General features: G+C 52.6%; 1 protein-coding gene across 1 annotated transcript in view; it reads right to left on the reverse strand.

Moving 5' to 3' along the window:
* Window positions 1-255: 255 nt before the first annotated feature.
* The window catches only part of HIPK2 (homeodomain interacting protein kinase 2), a 176,363-nt gene continuing 157,529 nt past the window's right edge, over window positions 256-19,089 (reverse strand). The window contains 3 exon segments of the mRNA XM_070424018.1: window positions 256-10,980; window positions 12,289-12,449; window positions 17,903-18,147. Coding sequence (XP_070280119.1) covers window positions 10,513-10,980; window positions 12,289-12,449; window positions 17,903-18,147 — 874 coding nt within the window. The 3' untranslated portion in view covers window positions 256-10,512.

Genomic DNA, 19,089 nt, shown 5'->3' on the forward strand with positions numbered 1-19,089 from the left:
CTGCAACCCGGGCAGGTGCCCTGACCGGGAATTGGACTGGCCACCTCTCAGTGCACAGGACGACACCCAAACAACTGGGCCACACCGGCCGGCATCCTGACGAATTTTAAACGCGGCGCTGGGTTATAAACATGTTCAGATGTATTAGATACGTTCGAAGGGCTAAATACTTCTGAAGGCTGCTACTGGTAGCAGTAACCTCTTTAGTCCCGTGACAGGTCTGGTTCCAGAAGAAATGAGAGCGCCAGGCCCGTGGACAGTGATTCCAAACAGTTTAATGTAATTCCAAGACAAAGTGTGATTACATCGCTACACATATACAATATGCATATGTGAGTTTACAAATTTTAATTAATAACTCGTTTCACCTCAGAGACCGAAAAAATGATCAAAAAGAAACTGTGAGTAACAAGCTATAACATAGTTCACCACACGGGACCCCCTTCTCACCCTACAGTTAGTAATATTACAATTAAAATAACTATATTCTTCTATAATTTTTTTCTGTTAAAATCATCTCATAAATTTACAATGCTATTATTAGTTTCCAAGACTAATATAAATTCACTCCATTTTTCTACAACGAAAATGATTATTAATTTAGAAGCACACGACGTCATGATGAAAAACACAAGCATTTTAGTAGCAAGGACTTGATCAGTTAAGAATTATTTTTCTTGTAAAACATTCTAAAGCCAAGTAAAATATCCATTCTTATAACATACCTAGAATATGAGACTAAGGAGTAGGTTACATAGAGGTCTACGACACATTGGTTTGTCTTTAAAAAAAGTAGACATTTATAAATAAAAAAGAAAAGCGGGACAATTCACGTAGGAAAAGGAGGTACACGCGAAAATACTGTTGCACGCAATTTTCACAAAGATTAACGTGGATTAACACTTTTTATTACAGAAACAGTACAGTGAAGGAACACAACAGACCAGGGCTTCCATAGGGTTATTGAGCTGAGATGACCTGGAAGAGAAAGATCTGGACGAGATGACCTTGGGGAGGGAGCCACGTCGCTGGGACTGGTGACCCAGCGTCACCTGGCCTCCTCTTCCCTGTTCTTATTCTGGGGAGTGAGCCTTCCATCCAGAGTGTCCTAAATTCACGGGCAGTTGAAAGGTAAACATTTCTACAGATCCGTTCTCTTTCCACCCTAATGGATACCATTTTTGGAAACGTGATATAATACCAGAGACGGCAGCTCAATACATGTGGTCAAAGCAAATCGAGATGGAAAATTCCAGTCGTTCTGATTCGTTGCCTCCCTCACTCATCTATGCCCTTGACCCTGGGGACCCAGAGAGCGGTGGTACGCTCAGGGCCACCTGCCGCCACTGTGGCGAGCTGTGACGCCTCAACCCAGGTGTGGCAAGTGCAGCCTGGGGCTGACTCAAACTTCTAAAAGCTCCTCCTCCTCCACCTCCTCCTCCGTAAAGCTATGCTTCTCCTACCCGCCATTTGGTTTGATGTATGTATATACATATACACACAAACATACATATCAACCTCTCTATCTACACAGTGATTCTCTACTAAGCTAGAAATTCTGATGCCCCAAAGTATGTCTTCCTGGTCTACTTCATTTGGTTAAGAAGATGCACACAGAGGATGAGGAGTTGCTTTGGGGCGAGAAATGATTGTGCCCTGGGAAAGCTACAAAGAAATGAGCAGTAACACGAGTGAGGCGCGTGGGGGGCGGGGAGAGAAACCATGCCATGTGGAGGCATCGCCAACAGGGATGCCTGCTGGGAAGGGAGGGGTGGGGATGGGGACACTATGTCCCATTCATAAGTCACAGAAAGCTACAAAGAATGGGCATGGTCAAACCACTTTTCCTTCCCAAGTCCTCATAACCTGAGCCAAACTATTAAAATAATAATAAGTCCACTGCCCCTTCGACCAAGCAGGCCACTCACAGGGAGGCAAGACCACCCCTCACAAGGCTAAGTGGGCCCTTCTTCCTGGCTCTTGAGAGAGCTTCCTGGGAGGCGGGGTGCCAGGCCGTGGGGCTGTGGCGACAGCAGGGCAGAGGCCGGGGTGGCCACGGGGACAGTGACACGACACCAGTGGGGTAGGCGGTGCGGGGAGAGACTCGTGTGGTGACTGGTTGAAAGGAACCTAGCGAGCAATGGCAGAGCCCTTTTTCAGATACAGTATAGTTACTTTTTTAAAAAAATCCAATTTCTATACCTCTAGTTTTAAAAAATATGGTTAACACCCAAAGAAAATGACACAAAACTCATTTGGTTAATTAAAGCAAAGGGGAAACCAATCGGAGGAAAGCGGGAGTATAGCTAGAAGGGACGAGATGAAAAATATTTTACAATAAGATTTCTAACGAAAGCCTGAAATAAGAACATAGTGTCAACAGAGTTCACAGGGGAAAAGCAAATGCGTTTTAAAAACACCACCACAAACAGTTCCCTGGTCCCAGGTGTCTGCGGTTTTCAAGGTCTCATCTGCTAAAGGAATGCCCTTTAGTTCACAGCAGGTCCTCCTCACTCAACAGAACCCACAGCTGCCGGTCTGTTCCTGCAGGACAGGGCCTCGCGCCGACGTCTCTCACCTTCAGTTCTGACCTCTCCTTCCATGGGCCTCAGGGCCCCTCAGTCCCCAGCCCCTCCTGCTCAGCAGACTCACAATCTCTAGGAAGGGTCCAGGCCCCCCTCCCACTGGCCTAGGCCTCAGATCCACGCTTAACAGAGTCAACACATCCTTTCACATTTATTTTGTGTCGACGGAGAAAAGGACTCGATGACTGCGGATGTGGCCAACCTAGGCAACGAGGACAGGCGTAGGGATGGACGGCCTCCCCGCAAACCCCAGCAGAACGTCGCCAGGGGGCCCAGAAACAGCAGCTGCACTTCCGGGCTCCCTGGGTCCCAGTGTCTCCTACTGCCTAGTGACTGGAGGTCCGTGGATCATTAATAAGTTAAACATTCAAATCAAGACAAAGTCAACCAACCAGGTAGCTGTTCTCTCTGCCTCTTCTGAGATGTCAAGGCCTTGAAGGGTTGATACAACATGGCACGAGGTCTTCGCATCTGGCCCAGGCTGGGGACCTAACCTGGAAACCCTTTCACATGCTCTCTCGTTCCCGTGGAAACCGTAACATGGAGGGCAGTGCTACACAACACAACCGCATGGGTGGGACACCCTGCCTTGGGGGCGCGGCTTCCAACTGGAGGGGCCGCTCGCTGGGGTCTGAAGATGTCAGTTATAAACAGAAATGTTTTTTCTTTAAAGTACCAGTTTAAATGTAAACTATAAAACACTTTAACTATAAAATGTAGCCAGAAATATGCTTCAGCATCCGCGGTCAATTATTTAGTGTACGCATTTAAAATGTGACTCTCTTGCTGTCTTAGAAGGCTAACAGCGTTTTACAGTAGCTAAGAACATATAGACTTAACATGTCCATTTGAACATCACATTTGATTACAACAGACAGAGAAGCAGCTCTCCCTCGGTTTAATTTTCGTCGTGAAGATCAGCTATTTTCGGAATTCACTCAAGCCCACAGAGTTCACAGTCTTCTAAATCCCAAGAGCAGGCGGCTACATGACTTCAAAAGAGGCTAAAACCAGGATGAATGCCCGCAGTTGAGGTATTATTGCCATTAGGTCACAGTTAGTGTAAGATAATGTATCTAAAACCTTCTTTAGAAAAACCTTTAGGTGCTCCGTCAGAATTCCAGCACGCCTACCGAAACCAACCAGGATCTAATGCTAATGAGTTGGGTTTGCTTCCAATGGAGTTCAAGTTCTAGAGGACTCCAGAACTTGTGTCAACTACCCAAGAGTTTAGGCAGACAAGCCTGGAGCCAGTCAACAAAGACGTTTTTAAAATAAAAAAGAAACAAACAAAAAACGCCCACCCAAAACAACTGAGGAGATGTTTCATGACAAATAAGAATTTTCTAAAAAATTAAAAATTGAGTCCCAAAGTACTTCTAAATCCTTGTCACCTCTCAGCCAAAATAAACACGCCCTGTGATGCTACCGGCCTCGGACCGCTGCAGAGACTCCTCCCTGTAGTTCCCCTCCGTTCACACACCACTGCGCCCGCTGCTCCGGGAAGGCTGCCTCGAAACAAAACCTTATTTTGCTCCTCTTTCTAAAAATCGTCTTTCTCCTTCTTCTATTTTTTTTTTTTTTTAAACAAAGAAAAAAGTTCCTGGACACCAGACCCACACATGTATTTACAAATTTGGTGTGAGCCCCGACCCTGGTTCTACCCAGAGGTGAAGAGTGGGTTGGTTACGAGACCAGACTTGTCATGATGTTTATCAGTGCAGTCAAAAATAGCACGTTGAAAAAAAAAAAATATATATATAGCTTTAGTATTGCCTTTCTAGAATTAACTATAAGCAAGAAAAAAAATGTTTTTTTTTAAAGAAGAAATTTTTTTCCCATTTCTCTCTCATGAGTTTGTGGTAGCAGCAGTACTAAGACCAGTTGGTACACTGGAAAGGGACCTAAAACAAATTCTATTATGAATCAAAAGAAACACCCCTACGATTTTCTCTAAAGTCAAGCTACTGCTGCCCCTCTGCTCGCCTCCAATGTGGGACGCCCTCTCCACGCAGACCTGCTGCTGAGTCCCATGCGCGGTGAGCCACAGCGCGGGGACATCCTAAGGCCTTTCTTTGCATTTAAACATGGGAGACCCCAAGGCCAGCGGCTGAGACCTGGGTCCAAGGCCCGCTCCCTCCTAGCCGGGTGACCCTGGCAGCTGCCTCCTCTGTAACGGATGCCTATTGCTGATTTCATTGTTATTCTGAAGACCAGGTTAAACACGCTCACGGATGAGCAGTGTTTAGCACAGTGTTTGGCACACAATCGATGGGAGTACCATTAAATGGTCAGAAATATGAGGCTGTTAATTAAAAATCCTATCTCAGCCAAGGCCTCCTTAACAAAAATTTCACTAGAAATGTGGCAATTTCCGACGACTATTTTATTTTATTTTCGTTAGCACATGCTACTCTTTTTTTGTTAGAACACCAGCTTCCTCACCACCCCCCATCAGTAAAGGGGGTGTCATACATGGGGTGGCTCTGAGGGCGCCATGAGGTCACCCTCACAGGGCTTGCCTGGGGCCTGGAGTGCTGAAGGCATTCAACAAGTGCTGGCTGTTAGTTGAGGGCCATTGCAGGTTTTGAGAAGAAATGAGATAGTCAACCTAATATTCTTGAGATTAGGGGCTCTCGGAGGCTTGTGGGAGTTGAGTTGGGGGCACCCAGGAGGGTCCCTCTGGGGCAGGTATTCTGAGAGCATGCCCTACGGAGGGTCCCTTCTGCGTCAACTGGGTCTGAAGGGAAGAGCTGGCGTGGAGCTGCAGGAATGAGGTGAGAAGCCTCTGCCAGGTGGGGTGATGCTAGTGACAGAGGCACTAATAGTCTTTGAAAGTCTCTGTTGCATTTAAGTCATTTCACCATCTTCAATTCTCTAGTAGCCCGGCTGAGATTTTACGGACTAGTCTGTGGAGATTAGGAGTGAGAGTCCAAAGGCATCAAAGCCCGGCTCCTGCGCACATCCAAACCCCGTGGTGACATGAGGTCAGTTAAGCTCACAGAGTCACGTGCTGTCTCCAGCCCCCCAGTAGCAGCAGTGTTAGGGTTACTAATCTACTTCTCTGAAAAGATGAGTACAGCTTTGAAATCAATGTAACAACAGAAAGTCAGGATACAGAGGAAAGAGAAAGACAAATGGAATTGCATCACGAACGATGTCATTATTGCCCCGAGAGGAAAGACAGGAATGCCATCATGCTGTCCGTGTTTGGAGGTGTCTCCGAGAGGGTTCTTTGGCTAAAGAAAGGAACAGTGACACCTTCCTTTCCAATTTGGTAAGGACAGCTCTGGCCTGCTTCCTTTTGAGGGTTCCCCATGAAGTCTGTAAGACACACCAGGAAGAAAAGACCGACCGGGTGGACGAGAAGCACGCCAAGTCCCCAGGGCGGGAATGCTTTGTGGCAAAGCTCTTATGCTGGCGCTGTGAGGGCCCGGCAAGGCCGCAGAAGGAGACCTCGCCTCTCTGTTGAATTTTCCCTGCTACCTGGTTTTTTCTCCCGTTTTCTGTCCCAGAGCCCCACATCCTGCCCTGCCCCCAGCACCAGACAGAGTCCGGATGAAAGCTGGGTCAGCCCGCTGACACGGCGTTTCACCCCCACAGCCCACCAGTAATAGCTCCTCAAGCCTCCTCATCTCCTTCCTCCAGTTTCCAAGAAAGTCTGCTCCACTCACTCACTCACTCTCACACCCCAATCCTCCACCACAAGCTTGTTCAAAACCGAGTGTCTGCAATTCTACAGGTCTGGTCGAGGGAAAGCAGCCCTTAGCAGCTGCGCTGACCTCGCCCTCCCTCCGCACACCCAGCAGCCTGGTGTCTGGGCGGGTTGTCTCCCGGGGTGAAGGGGACTGCCAGCTGGCTCCCGCGGCCTGCAAGCCACTCAGCGCCAGGAAGGCCTGGATGCAAATCCGGTCCGGGAGACAACCGCCGGCTGGCCCCCACCCTCCTTGTCCCTCTGAATCGATCAACCCCACGCTCTTTCACAAAAGTAACTGGCATCAAGCCTCAGACTCTCCCACCCATCGGCCTGCTCACCCCTTCCCTTGGAAACAGCCCAATCGTCACGAAAGAGGCCCTAAGCACAGAGACACGGGTGCAAACATCCCGGAGGGCCGGCGAGGCCCAGCGCAGGAGCGTGTGGACCTGCGGCTCCCTGGCTCCCACGGCAGCCTCCCTTGCCTGTCTTTTTGCATTTCCCCTCTCACTCTTACGTTTCCTCAGCAAAGAAGGATGAAGCCAATTACTGAACAGATGATGCTCTAGGTTATGGTACTTGAGGTCTAAGTAGGACTAGGTTGACACCCCTCTACTTGAGAGCTTGGTCCTAGGGATGGGCAGCCTTTTGCTCATCCCATTTGCTAGGGCGACTCAGTTGGAGGACGGGATGGGAGATGCGGGCAAGTGCCAAGGAGCACGTGCAGAGGTTGGCGCCTCCCACTGGAGGCACACAGCCGTGATCCCACAGCTGTGCTGGAGACTGAAGGAGGAAGGCAGGCGGGGACTAGGGGAGCGTGCTAACATTTGCTGAGTGTCTGCGGGACTGGGTCCTGCCCATCTCCCAGCTGCACCCCCGCCCTTTCAGGGAAGCTGGCATTTCAACCCTTTCTTCATCCGGGGCTGAAGTTTCTGGGTTTGTGGGCAGTGTGTGTCCACCTTGCTGATGGAAAAATCAGGGCACTGTGGGCCGATGGTCTCACCCTGGCCGCAGTGTGAGCAGCTGCTGGGCGTGTCAGTGTCCTCCGGCCTCCTAGCATCCCTCCACCCTTTCTGGCTCACTAGTTTGTCCTTAGGATTGCAAGCTGAGATGTCCGGGGGGCAGGGCCAGACTGAGGAAGTGGGCAGCGTGGGGGGAGGGGGAGGGGGAGGTGGCAGTTTCCAGGGGACGGTCCTGCCTGCCTGGCAGCCTTACTTGGGCTTCCAGGAGGGACAGTGGTCTCTGAGCCAACCCCCCTGGTGCACCGATGGGAAAGGGGGCACCTGGGAGGGGCTGCATCAGCTCCGGCAGGGGGCTCTTTTGGCGGGACAGGTACATGGCGGGTGTGAGCAGGCCAGGATCTGGGCAGCCGGGTTCAGAAGCGCAGGGCCTGGCGGAGGCCCACGCTCAGGGCTCAGCACGCGCGGCCTGTGTGGTCAGCGCCCAGGCTGCGCAGAGGAAAGGCCTGATTCTTCACTCTTGTTCTGTGGGGCATCTTTCCTTGACAGCTCTCAGTGGAAGAGATGACAAACAGTTCACCTAATTCCTTTGTCTGACAAAACTGGACATCTGTATGTCCTTCCTGTCTACTCAGATACTCACAGATATAATCAAATAAGTTTAAATATTAAAGAGAAAACACAAAGATACATGGAATAAGTGTGCATTTCAAACCCCAACTAAAATATCCACATGATGATAATAATTACAATGATAATAATCAAAATAATTAGTACAATATTATCTTTATGAGCAGCATGGACCTTTCATTCCTGGTCTGGAAGAAAAGGAAAGAAGTGTCAGGTGAAAGTCGACGTGGTAGACAGAGTCATCTGCTTCAAACGGAAGGCTGGTTGTCTTTTCTGGAAAGGTCAGAGGGCGTGAGGGCGGGGCGCGGCCCAGGATGCTACAGTACGGCCAGCGAGGCTCAAGCGCAGCCCAGACAGGTAACTGGGCTCGAGACCTGGTGGGGCGCCGCTGCCATCCGTGCCGGAGTCGGGCCTTCCAGGCTGGCGTGGCCTCCAACTTCACCCCCTCCCCCGCGCCCCCCACTACTCCCACCGACTGGCCGTCTCCTGTCATCTCAGAAGGACGCACTCCCCACATCAGACAGACTATGGATCCTGCTGGGCCCTGGGGCTGTCCGCCCTCCGAGACTCAAGCGTCCTTCCTTCCTTCCTGCCTGAGGCCTGGATAAATGGGATCTCTGTAAGGTAAGTAGGACTTGTGGTCGGGAGGGGAAATTTCCAGAGTTAGTTCACATTTCACAGCTAAGAGCTAAGGTGAAGGTTTGGCTTCCTCAATGAATTAGGTCGGATGTCACTATAAAAACACCTTTCACAGCAGATCGTTAAGGGAGACGTGGAGGGAAGGACGGGGATGGGACGGGGACGGCGACGGCGACAGAGCGGCCTCTCTGCACCTTGGGAACGCGGCGATCAAAGGTGCAAAGAGGGCAAAGGGCAATGTCTTTGGAAACCTAACAGGCGGCGGGAGGGGCCTCCAAGGGGTGGCCTAAGGCCTCCTGGTCACCCCCATAAATGTCCCCCTGCCTTCTGCCCACCAGACCCTCAAAAACCAAAACCAAGTGGTGCTGTGGGCAGGCCCAGGTAATGCGGGAGAGACCGCAGCGAGCACAGGCTGGTGGCTGTCTGCAGAGGGGAGGGGCGGTGTGACAGTGAGGCCTGGGGGGAGGCGAGAGCACTGGCTGGGGACCAGGCCTGTGCTCCAGCCCACAGAGGCGGCAGGAAGTGTGCCGGCCTGGAGGTGGCAGGCGGCTGGCGGCCTCCTCTCCTCTGTCCTTTCCACACCGGGAAGGAGGCAGCCACTAGCAAGGCCAGCATTTCTGCAACACAAAGGGACCTCTGGCCCCACAAATGGCAGAGCAGCCATACAGGTAGAACAGGGGTGGGGTGGGGGTGGGGTGGGGGGGGAGGGGGGGTGTAGGGGAGTGGGGGGAAGGGGGGCTGCAAGGGGTGGGGAGTCGCTCCTGCTCTGTCCAAATAAAGTCATCTAAAACATCACGCCCACCAGGTCCACCCCCACCATCCACCCCACATCTCAACATCCCGGGGCTCTCTGGCCTTGCCAGCTCCCTGACACCCCTCTGCCAGCAAACAGCCATAGACAGACAACAGGTACTAAAATTAGATTAAATTAAAATTTAAAAACAAAAAGAGGAAAGACCGGAGTAAAATGTTTCAACAGCACAAAAGTGCTGAGATGCTCCGACTCGCCCGCCAGCTGCTTGGAGGACCGTGGAAGGAAACCCTCGCGCTCTGGTTCCGTAAGGCACTAGGAGGGAATGATGTCAAGTCAGGAGGGAGCCTGGCCGCGCCCAGGACGCACAGGCGCTCGCACTCACGCCTGGGCCACCGCGTTGGTTACATGCCTGTGCCCTATCACTTGTGTGCAGTGACACTGAGGATAGTCTCTTGGTATCACGGGAGTTGAACACAAAGCAGAAACGGGTGCAGAATGCTACATTCCACCGGGTGTCGGCAACGCCCGCCAGCCCTGCTATGCGACTAGGGATTGATTCAAAGAGAAAATAAATCTTCAGAAAGAAAAAACTAAAGTTTGGAACAAACATTATGAATGACATTTGAGGAGTAACTTCCTTAGGGATTTATCCAGAGTGCTCGGAAAGAGAATACGTGCCCTTGGGGAGGGCTCCCTGGGCCTGGCCACCCCCTTCCCCCCAAGGAGCCTGAACAGCCCAACCCCCCCCATCAGGCCACAGCGGCCTGACCTCTAGGGCTGTTGACCCTTCAGAGTTCTGGAAAAATCCCTAATTCTCATGTTCAACCATGAAAAACCTATTGGATTTCCATATCAGGTGTCCCTGACAGCAAATTCTTAAATGTCACTTGCTGCCATATGAAAATAACCTCTGAAAAGTTCATAGATAAAGTTCTTCAGAAACTGGCCGCCCTTCCGGAATCTTCCATCGCTCTCTCTTCTCCTTTCCAGTTTGGTGCAGAATGGGTTCATGAGCTGTGTTTTTGTTACCGACGTTTTCTTTTTTTTCTTTTTCTTTTTAAAATAAAAAGCATAGATCCCCTCCTGAATCCCTTCTTTTTAAAAATGTTCTCTTCTCTGCTCAGTCCTCCCACTTCCTAGTTCAAGTGTCAGCAGTGTCCCCGCCCCGCCCCGCCCCTTGTACTGCTGCTGTGCGGCGTCTGCAGTGCCAGACGCCCAGCTCCCGCCCTCGCCCGTGCCCCCTCCCAGTGTCTATATGTACGGGTACTGGTTGACCTTGGCGGGGCTCAGTGGGTATCCAGTGTAGACGGTGGAGGCTGGAGAGGCGCTGATGTAGGTCTGGTGGGCAAACTGGGCTGGATACTGACTCGGGTGGATGGTGGGCGAGGGCAGGACCCGGGGGCCCATGCTCACGGGGACCTGGTGGACGATGCTGGCCGGGTAGGCAGTGTGCTGCACGGTGTGGCGTGCCGAGCCTTGGGAGGCCACCAGGTGGGCCACGGTGCCGGTGGAGCCCAGGGCCGCGGGCGCCGTGTAGGTGTAGAGGTGGGGCTGGGTGGGGAGGTGGGCAGCGGCGGCGGCGGCCAGGTGGGGGTGCACAGTGCCGTGGCTGGGGCTGTTGTGCGGGAAGGAGTACGGAGCCTGGGCCATCGTGGGAGTGATGTAGGCCTGCTGCCGGCGGTGGCTCCCGGTGCGGTCTGCAGTGATGTGCTGCTGAGCCTGGACAAGGAGAAGCACCAGGAGAGGGCTGCACTGGGGGCTGGACACATGGGAGAGGAGGAGGGGGAAGTGAGGAGGGGGAGGAGGGAGAGGGAGAGAGGAGGAGGGGGAAGTGAGGACAGGAGAAGAAAGAGGGAGAGAGGAGGAGGAGGAGGAGGAGGAGGGGGAAGTGAGGAGGAGGAGGAGGAGAGGGAGAGAGGAGGAGGGGGAAGTGAGGACAGGAGAAGAAAGAGGGAGAGAGGAGGAGGAGGAGGAGGGGGAGGAGGAGAGGGAGAGAGGAGGAGGGGGAAGTGAGGATAGGGAGAGGAAGAGGAAAGGAGGGAGGAAGAGGGATGTAAGGAGGGGAGGAGAGAAAAGTGGGGAGGAGGGACAAGGGGAGGGGGAAGTGAGAATGGAGAGGAGGGAAGGAGAGAGAGAGGGGAGAGAGAAGAGAGATGAGAAGGGGAAGAGGGGGGAGAGAAGGGAGGAGAGAAGGAGGAGAGGAGAAGGGGGGAGGGGAGGGAGAGTAGGCCACAGCAGTGGGAGTGACAGAAGACACCTCTGGAGGATGCTGGGCAGTAAATTATCCGGGGCTGAGAAAGGAGGCCGTGCCCAGTGTCCCTCAGGCTGGCTGACACACAGACAAAGCCACTGCAGTTATAGGTCACAGACAGCTCCCACGGACGCCCTGCAGCTGGGAAGCGGCAGAGGAGCCCCTTTGAGAGACTGGCTGTTTCTCTCCCTGTGAGATCTTGTTCTCTAAAATGCAGGCCCTCAGACCTCTGCTGTCTGCCGTTGTATCAGACACATGTGCCAGCCCTCTCTTACCGGGGCATTCTCAGTCCTGGTGCCAGATGCAGCCTCGGTTCACGGCCCAGGCACAGCACAGCGCACGGGGCTTCCTGAGCACAAGCCCCTTTGTCTCACCTCGTGGCTCCTCAGGAAACAGGCCTGGGTCCACTCTGCACCGAGCTGACCCTTTACGCACAGGCTGGCTCTGCCCTCAGAGGCCCTGCTTTATTTATGTCCCACCTTCCCCAAACCTCGACCGCGTGGTCCGGGCTCGGTGCGTGGCCTCCTCCACGGCACACAGCAGTGCTTTTCCCTGCGCTGGGCAGAACTGGCGAGATGCGGGCCATCCTAACATGCGCTGGCACATGCCACTCGGAGCTACATGACATTAAACAGGTCGCCCTGCTTCCGGCCAGCTCTCCCTGAACCAGTGGTACCAGCTTCCCCATGGGTGACCCTCGGAGGAAAGCAAACACCAGTGTTCGGGCAGGGCACCTCCTGCCCCCACTGGAGGGGCAGTGAGAAGCGCCGGCTTACCTGGCTGAGGTTGAGCGGCTGCTGCTGCTGGAAATGTGGCCCCGGCCGTTGCTGCCGGAAGGCGACGGCTCCTGACGAGCTCCCTGAAGAGTGGCCGCTGGTGGAGGTCACGTTGCTGGAGGACTTGGACTTGTAGGAGGACGAGTGGTGACTGGTGTTGACTGTGTTGGGAGGAGAAACAGGTCACAGGTCAGTCCCGGGTCCTCGGCTACCCCTCTCGGGCCAACAGGGGTCTTCCAGGAAGGAACCGTTTCCGATCTGGCCAATCACAAACCAGTCTCACTGCCCCAGGCCCGGGTGAGACCAGCCCAGGTCCCAGGAGTTGTGGCTCTGGCCCCACCTCGGACCTCGTTGCTGAATTTCCCCTGAGCCTCGCATCCCTCCAACACAGTGGTTTTCAACCTGTGGGTCTCGACCCCTTTGGGGGTCGAACGACCCTTTCACAGGGGTCGCCTAAGACCATTGGAAAACACATATATAATTACATATTGTTTTTGTGGTTAATCACTATGCTTTAATTATGTTCAATGTGTAACAATGAAATTGGGGGTCACCACAACATGAAGAACTGTATTAAAGGGTCGCGGCATCAGGAAGGTTGAGAACCACTGCTCCAACACGTTCTCTCAGAGTTCGCACTGTTGCTTTCCAAAGAACCTAACTAGCCTGAGAGACCGGGAGAGAAATCCTGTGGCTGAGAACACAGGAGGGACGACGAGCTGTGGGAGATGGACGGTCACCCACACAGCGTGTGTCCTGGGTCAGTGGCTGGGGCTCCAGGGGGTGGCTGCCACCAGCGTGCACCTTGGCACATGTGGGCCAGTGGCTTTCCTGGCTTCCCCGGCCCAGGAGGTTCTGCAGCCAAGGGCATTGAGTACTGAGAACGAGGGCAGGCCCCAGGATGAGGTCCTGCCTGCCTCTCGCCTGCCACTGGGAAGACTGCGCAGCAGGTCCTCAGGGAACAGGAGTCTCTACAAGAGACGACACCACGGGGCTTCTGGAGGCAGCGGCACTGGTTGCTTTAGAACCAGCAGCTCACCGAGAAGGACCTTCCATTTTTCTCATGTTTGTTGGGCATATTGAGATTCTCAGCTATTCAGGCAACCGTTTCTGTTTTTCAGACATAAACGTCCTTGGGGAATGCAGTGGGGAGTGCTCAGGGCACCACTGCCGCACGCCGCGCCAGGGGCTGCCGATGGACATGCTAGTGTGGCTCCACAGGCGTCATGTGGGCCCCGCAGAGCTGGCCTCCGACGGCAGGACCCTGCTGAGCTATGCTGGCGAGGCTGGCCCTCGGCTTCCTCACCTGTCTGTGCGAGGGGGCTGCACTGGGTGGTCTTAAAGTTTCAGTAACTTTCGCCACTACGTCCCCTCCCAGAGCGGCGCCGGCACCACGGCCGACAAAGCTCAGAGCTGGAATATTCGACCTGGATATCTAGCCGCCCTCCTAGGCACCATCTGCCTTGTGTTAAAAGGCCTAGGGAGCCCTAGCTGGTTCTGCTCCGTGGTTAGGCATCGGCCTGTAGAATGAAGGGTCCCGGGTTTGATTCCCTTCAAGGGCATGCACCGCGGTTGCAGGCTCCATCCCCAACCCCAGTCAGGGTGTGTGTGGGAGGCAACCAGACAATGCCTCTCACATCAATGGTCTCTCTCTCTCTCTCTCTGTCTCTTCCCCTCCCTTCCACTCCCTCTAAAAATCAATGGAAAATATCCTTGGGTGAGGATTAACAAAAAACAAAAACAAAAGGCCAAGAGAAATTTAGCATTGGCCACTTGAGAAAAAATCAATTCCTACATAATCTGCATAAGGTCTATCTTTTCTAGAGCCAACTCTTAAACACATTATGTTTTTTTTTTATAAAAATTTTTTTTAGATATATTTTATTGATTTTTTACAGAGAGGAAGAGAGAGGGATAGATAGTTAGAAACATCGATGAGAGAGAAATATCGATCAGCTGCCTACTGCACACCTCCTACTGGGGATGTGCCTGCAACCCAGGTACATGCCCTTGACCAGAATCGAACCTGGGACCTTTCAGTCCGCAGGCCGACGCTCTATCCACTGAGCCAAACCGGTTAGGGTACATTATTTTTGTTGTTGTTGTTAATCCTCACCAGAGGATATTTTCCCATTGATCCTTAGAGAGAGTAGAAGGGAGGAAGGGAGGAGAAGGGGAGGGAAGGAGAGGAATAGAGAGACAGAGAAACATTGATTGGTTGCCTCCCAAACGTACCCCAGCTGGGGCCAGGGATCAAACCCAACACCCAGGTACATGTCCTTGACCAGGAATTGAGCCGCAACCCTTCAGGGCACAGGCTGATGTTCTAACCACTGAGCACACTGGCCAGGGCCATTATCACGTGTTTTTTTTTAACTACTTCTTTTTTATTTCTTTAAAAATATATTTTTATTGATTTCAGAGCGGAAGGGAGAGGGAGAGAGGGATAGAAAAATCAATGATGAGAGAGAATCATCGATCGGCTGCCTCCTGCATATCCCACACCAAGGATAGAGCCTGCAACCCAGGTATGTGCCCTGACCGGGAATCGAACCGTGACCTCCTGGTTCATAGGTCAACACTCAACCACTGAGCCACACCAGCTGGGCTATCGCGTGTGTTTAAGAATCAGTACTGTTACAGAATCCCCAGAGTTGTCTGGGACACAAGCGCCCTTGATTTACAAACCTCAGTGTCTCACCCTGTAGGTCTACAGCCCCCTATCTCACATCCCTGGGGCCAGTTTTCAAATTCAAAATTTCTGATTTTAGGAAGGTAATTTGGTACATAGTCAATATATTAGGTTACCCCCAGAGGAGCCTCGACACCTCCCTCCCACCAAACACATGAATATTTCTGCCACAAAACACAGGGACACTTCCCAAAGCAGCACATATATGACTATGACACAAATGAACAGCCTCTGGCTGGGCCAGGCCAGGTTTTTACTGCCAACTGAGTTTGCTGTGAGCTTAAAATCTGGTTTTTTGGATTTTGGATTGCTGACGAGGGAGAACTATTTCCTTCTCTGCTGGCTCCATGAAAGGCCAATTGTTCTTCAGGATTTCAACTCCAATCCCAAGAACGTGTGTTAATTAAGCAGGAGAGCCCTCACAACAAGCTGCGCGCATTAAGGCTGCAACTTTAACCTGGGATGTACAGGGCTTCCTGCGGACTTGGGGGGGGGGCGGCAAGTAAAGAGTTAAGGAGCCAATTTCCAGATTCTCAACTTTTAAGTGTTTCTTTTCCTAAAGGTCTTCCCAGCACTGGGTTCCATTTCCCAGGTTCTCCCTCTCACACGTCTCCCATTTTATTATTTTTAAAAAATATATATTTTTCTTGATTTCAGAGAGAAAGGGAGAGGGAGAGAGAAAAACATCAATGATGAGAGAGAATTATTGATCAGCTGCCTCCTGCATGCCCCCTACTGGGGACCGAGCCCGAAACCTGACCGGAATCGAACCATGACTTCCTGGTTCATAGGTCGATGCTCAACCACTGAGCCACACCAGCTGGGCACACTTCTCCCATTTTACAGGAGAAAGACTCCCTCACTCTCCTGGACGTTAGCATGGTGCACTGGCTCTCGTGTGAGAAACCTTAGGGGCGCCCAAACGGGTTAATTCCGGAATGGAGAGCTCTTGGGGGACAGTTCCTGAGAGCAAAGCCAAACAAACATGGTGGCTGTCCGGGCTTATTTTATTCAGGCTTAAAATCTGGTTTTCAGAGCTTTCTCTCTGCCAATTCCTTACTCCACCCGTCTACTCCCGAGATGAAATCCAGCCACTCGATGGCCGTCCAGGGGAGAGTTTCCTACAGAGGCGAAGGCAGCGTGGCCGCCTGGGGTGAAGCCGGGCAGCATCTCCATGGATTAAATGAGTCCAAGCTGCAGCCTCGAGGTGTTGACAAAGGCATTTAAGGTACTTAAGTAACGATCAACACACAACACGGCAGAAGTAACACCCGTGGCAAATACTTAAACTGGTGATGTGTGATGGATACAGCTGTAAACAATCATCTGACGGGCGTCTGAGCGGCAAAGTATGAGGAACCCTGCCTCCTGGGTGAGCTGTTTGCCTATAGGTTCCTTTGGTCACCGTCAGAGGGTGCTGCTTCCAGCCGAGGTCCTCACTGAAATACTCACCTGGGTACTAATTACAGAATTAAAAAATGAAAACGCTGCTTATACGTGGTGTTTAGGAGAATCCTTTGGCGGCTTGAACAGGAAGAGGGCTTGGGGAGAGAGAAGTCTTCCTGTCCCCCACCATGTACAGTAGAAGGACCTATGCTCTGGGCAGGACAAGTCCCCAAATATCCCATCCTAAATTCCACTCTTCAGCCTCAGGCGCAGCACCTGGATCTCCCAGGCCTCGTGGGCCTTACAGCTGCCAACCACTCAGGAAGGTTCAAGGTGACGCAGATGGGATGAATGAGTAACAGCTGATGGACAACAGCTCCTCACATCTAAACAAAAGCTTTCTGGCATTTCCTGTCCTTTTCCTTTTAAATGGTGCCACCGTGAGAGCGCTGACTGGCTTGGACGGGCTGGTGATAGTTCGGGGCAGAAAAGCAAGTGTGTGTGTTTATTCCCCAAATTCTCCTCCTAGCGAGTCTGAGCCAGGGAGACACTGTATAGATGCTACTGAATCTGGGGTCAGGCACTTACTGTATCTAGGAGGTTAAGATCTCAGCTTTTCTTCTCAGGATGGAGGGAATACTTTTGTTGTTGTTAATCCTGAGGATATTTATCCATTTTTTAAAAAAATATTTTTATATATTTCAGAGAGGAAGGAAGAAGGAGAGAGAAACATCATCAATAATGAGAGAGAAGTATTGATCGGCTGCCTCCTGCATGCCCCACACTGGGTGGGGATCAAGCCTGCAACCCAGATATGTGTCCTGACTGGGAATCAAACCGGGATTTCCTGGTTCATTGATTGATGCTCAACCAGAGCCACACCAGCCAGGCTTTCCATTGATTTTTAGAGAGAAAGAAAGGTAGGGAGAGAGACAGAGAGAGAAACATTGATATGAGAGAGAGACATTGATTGGTTGCCTCCTGCATGCACCTTGACCAGGGCCGGGGATTGAGCTTACAACCGAGGTACGTGCCCTTGACCGGAATCGAACCCGGAACCCTTCAGTATGAGGGCCAATGTTCCATCCACCGAGCCAAACCAGCTGGGGCTGGAGGGAATACTTCTAATTAAGCAATGTGTGAGGGACACACACCTCGCCATGCCCTTTGAGACGTGGGAAGGTGTTTCACCATCGCCGAACAAGGCTGGGAGGTTCTGCCCACAGACCCCACCCCAGGGCTTCTGGTGGGAGTGATGCCAGAACGTGGTCAGGGACTCCCCACACCAGGTGTCCATCCAGACCAGCAGACAAGGAACTGGGTGGCTCTTGTCTGTGATTTATTAACCAAATCAGAGGGAGAGCCGCTGTAAAGGCAGCGAGGTACTAATTACAGAATGTCTAGCAGAATCCTCCCTTGGTGACTGGAGCAAAATCTGCAGTAACCCGGCCCTTGTCAGCTCTCACACAACAAAACTGCCAGCAGCAGAGAGCAAGGCCATCTCCAGCGAGGTCACCTGCCCGGGCCCTGAGTTACCTGGCACCAGGCTGTCACATTCCACCAGCACGTCGCTGGCCTGGGTCTTCAGGGGGGGCACGATGATGGTCCGGGGGTTCCCCGTGCAGTGGCTCTCCAGGCTCCCCTTGGTGTCGAAGGCGTTGGTGTTGTGCCCGGTGCGGTGCTGCACGGAGTAGGGGCTGGTGTTGCTGGAGGAGTCGGAGTACGGAGAGTCGTGGACCGTGACACAGCTGATGACGTTTTTCCTCTGCTTGGAGACAGTGCTGTAAAGGGACAGGGCAAATCAGAACCGGGAGGTGAGACACCAGCCAGGAGTTCAGGCCGGCGGCCGTGTAAAGAGCCCCCCTTCGTGCCGGGGCAGGGGATGGGACTCCTGCTCCATGGCCCTCGCAGGGAGGTAGGGCACATGAGTGTCGCCTGTCACATGAAGACCTGAGAGAGGGCCGGAGCTGGGCCCACAGGCGCTTCTGGAAGCTGGGAGTGAGAAGCTTCGAGTGGGCCTGGGCTCTCCCTGGTACGGCAACACCCCTGAGCCACCAGGAAGGGACGTCTGAGCAAACAAAGCCCAGAACCCCAGGCCACCCAAGGCCCGTGTGGGAGAACGCCCCCGCCGGGAAGGGAGAGCACAGCAAGGCTCGGGGCCTGGAGATGCAGTGAACTTAGGCAGGAGGGACGGGAACACCCAGGAGCAGCCAGGACGCAGAGACGGATAGGAGAAAGGGAGGTTACGGGGGCTGATCCCACACACGGTTCAGACGTGCTGAGAAAGCCATCGGAGCTGACTTCACACCATCGGCAACCTCTCTGCTGGGAGTGCTGCGGGGATGGCTGTGGTGCCCATACCCAGGACCTCTGAGAGTCCCCTTCTCGGAGAGCCCGGCCCTCGGATCGGAGAGGGGACAGCACTGTGTCCAGGTGAGGTCAGAGGGGCTCCACCGGGGGGATGCCTAGTGGGGAGCTGCTCTGGACTCTGCTCTTCATCCTGAAACTCAACACGCCGACAGGAGGAACTGGCAATGGATGGCTCTCGGCCAGCACTTTTTCTGAGATATTTATGTTTGTGTGGTTACTCTGGGAACCAGTTCTTTCTACCTCCAAACTCAGTGAGAGGCTGGTGGGATGATGCATATAAAATTTGTTGTTTATTGTGAAGATTTCAAAAATGGGTTTTCATCTATTTTTATATATTGATCATCTATTTTTGA

This window comes from Myotis yumanensis, unplaced genomic scaffold (genome assembly GCF_028538775.1).
Source record: "Myotis yumanensis isolate MYYU_CA2020_CCGP unplaced genomic scaffold, mMyoYum1.0.hap1 SCAF_9, whole genome shotgun sequence".
NCBI lineage: Eukaryota > Metazoa > Chordata > Mammalia > Chiroptera > Vespertilionidae > Myotis > Myotis yumanensis.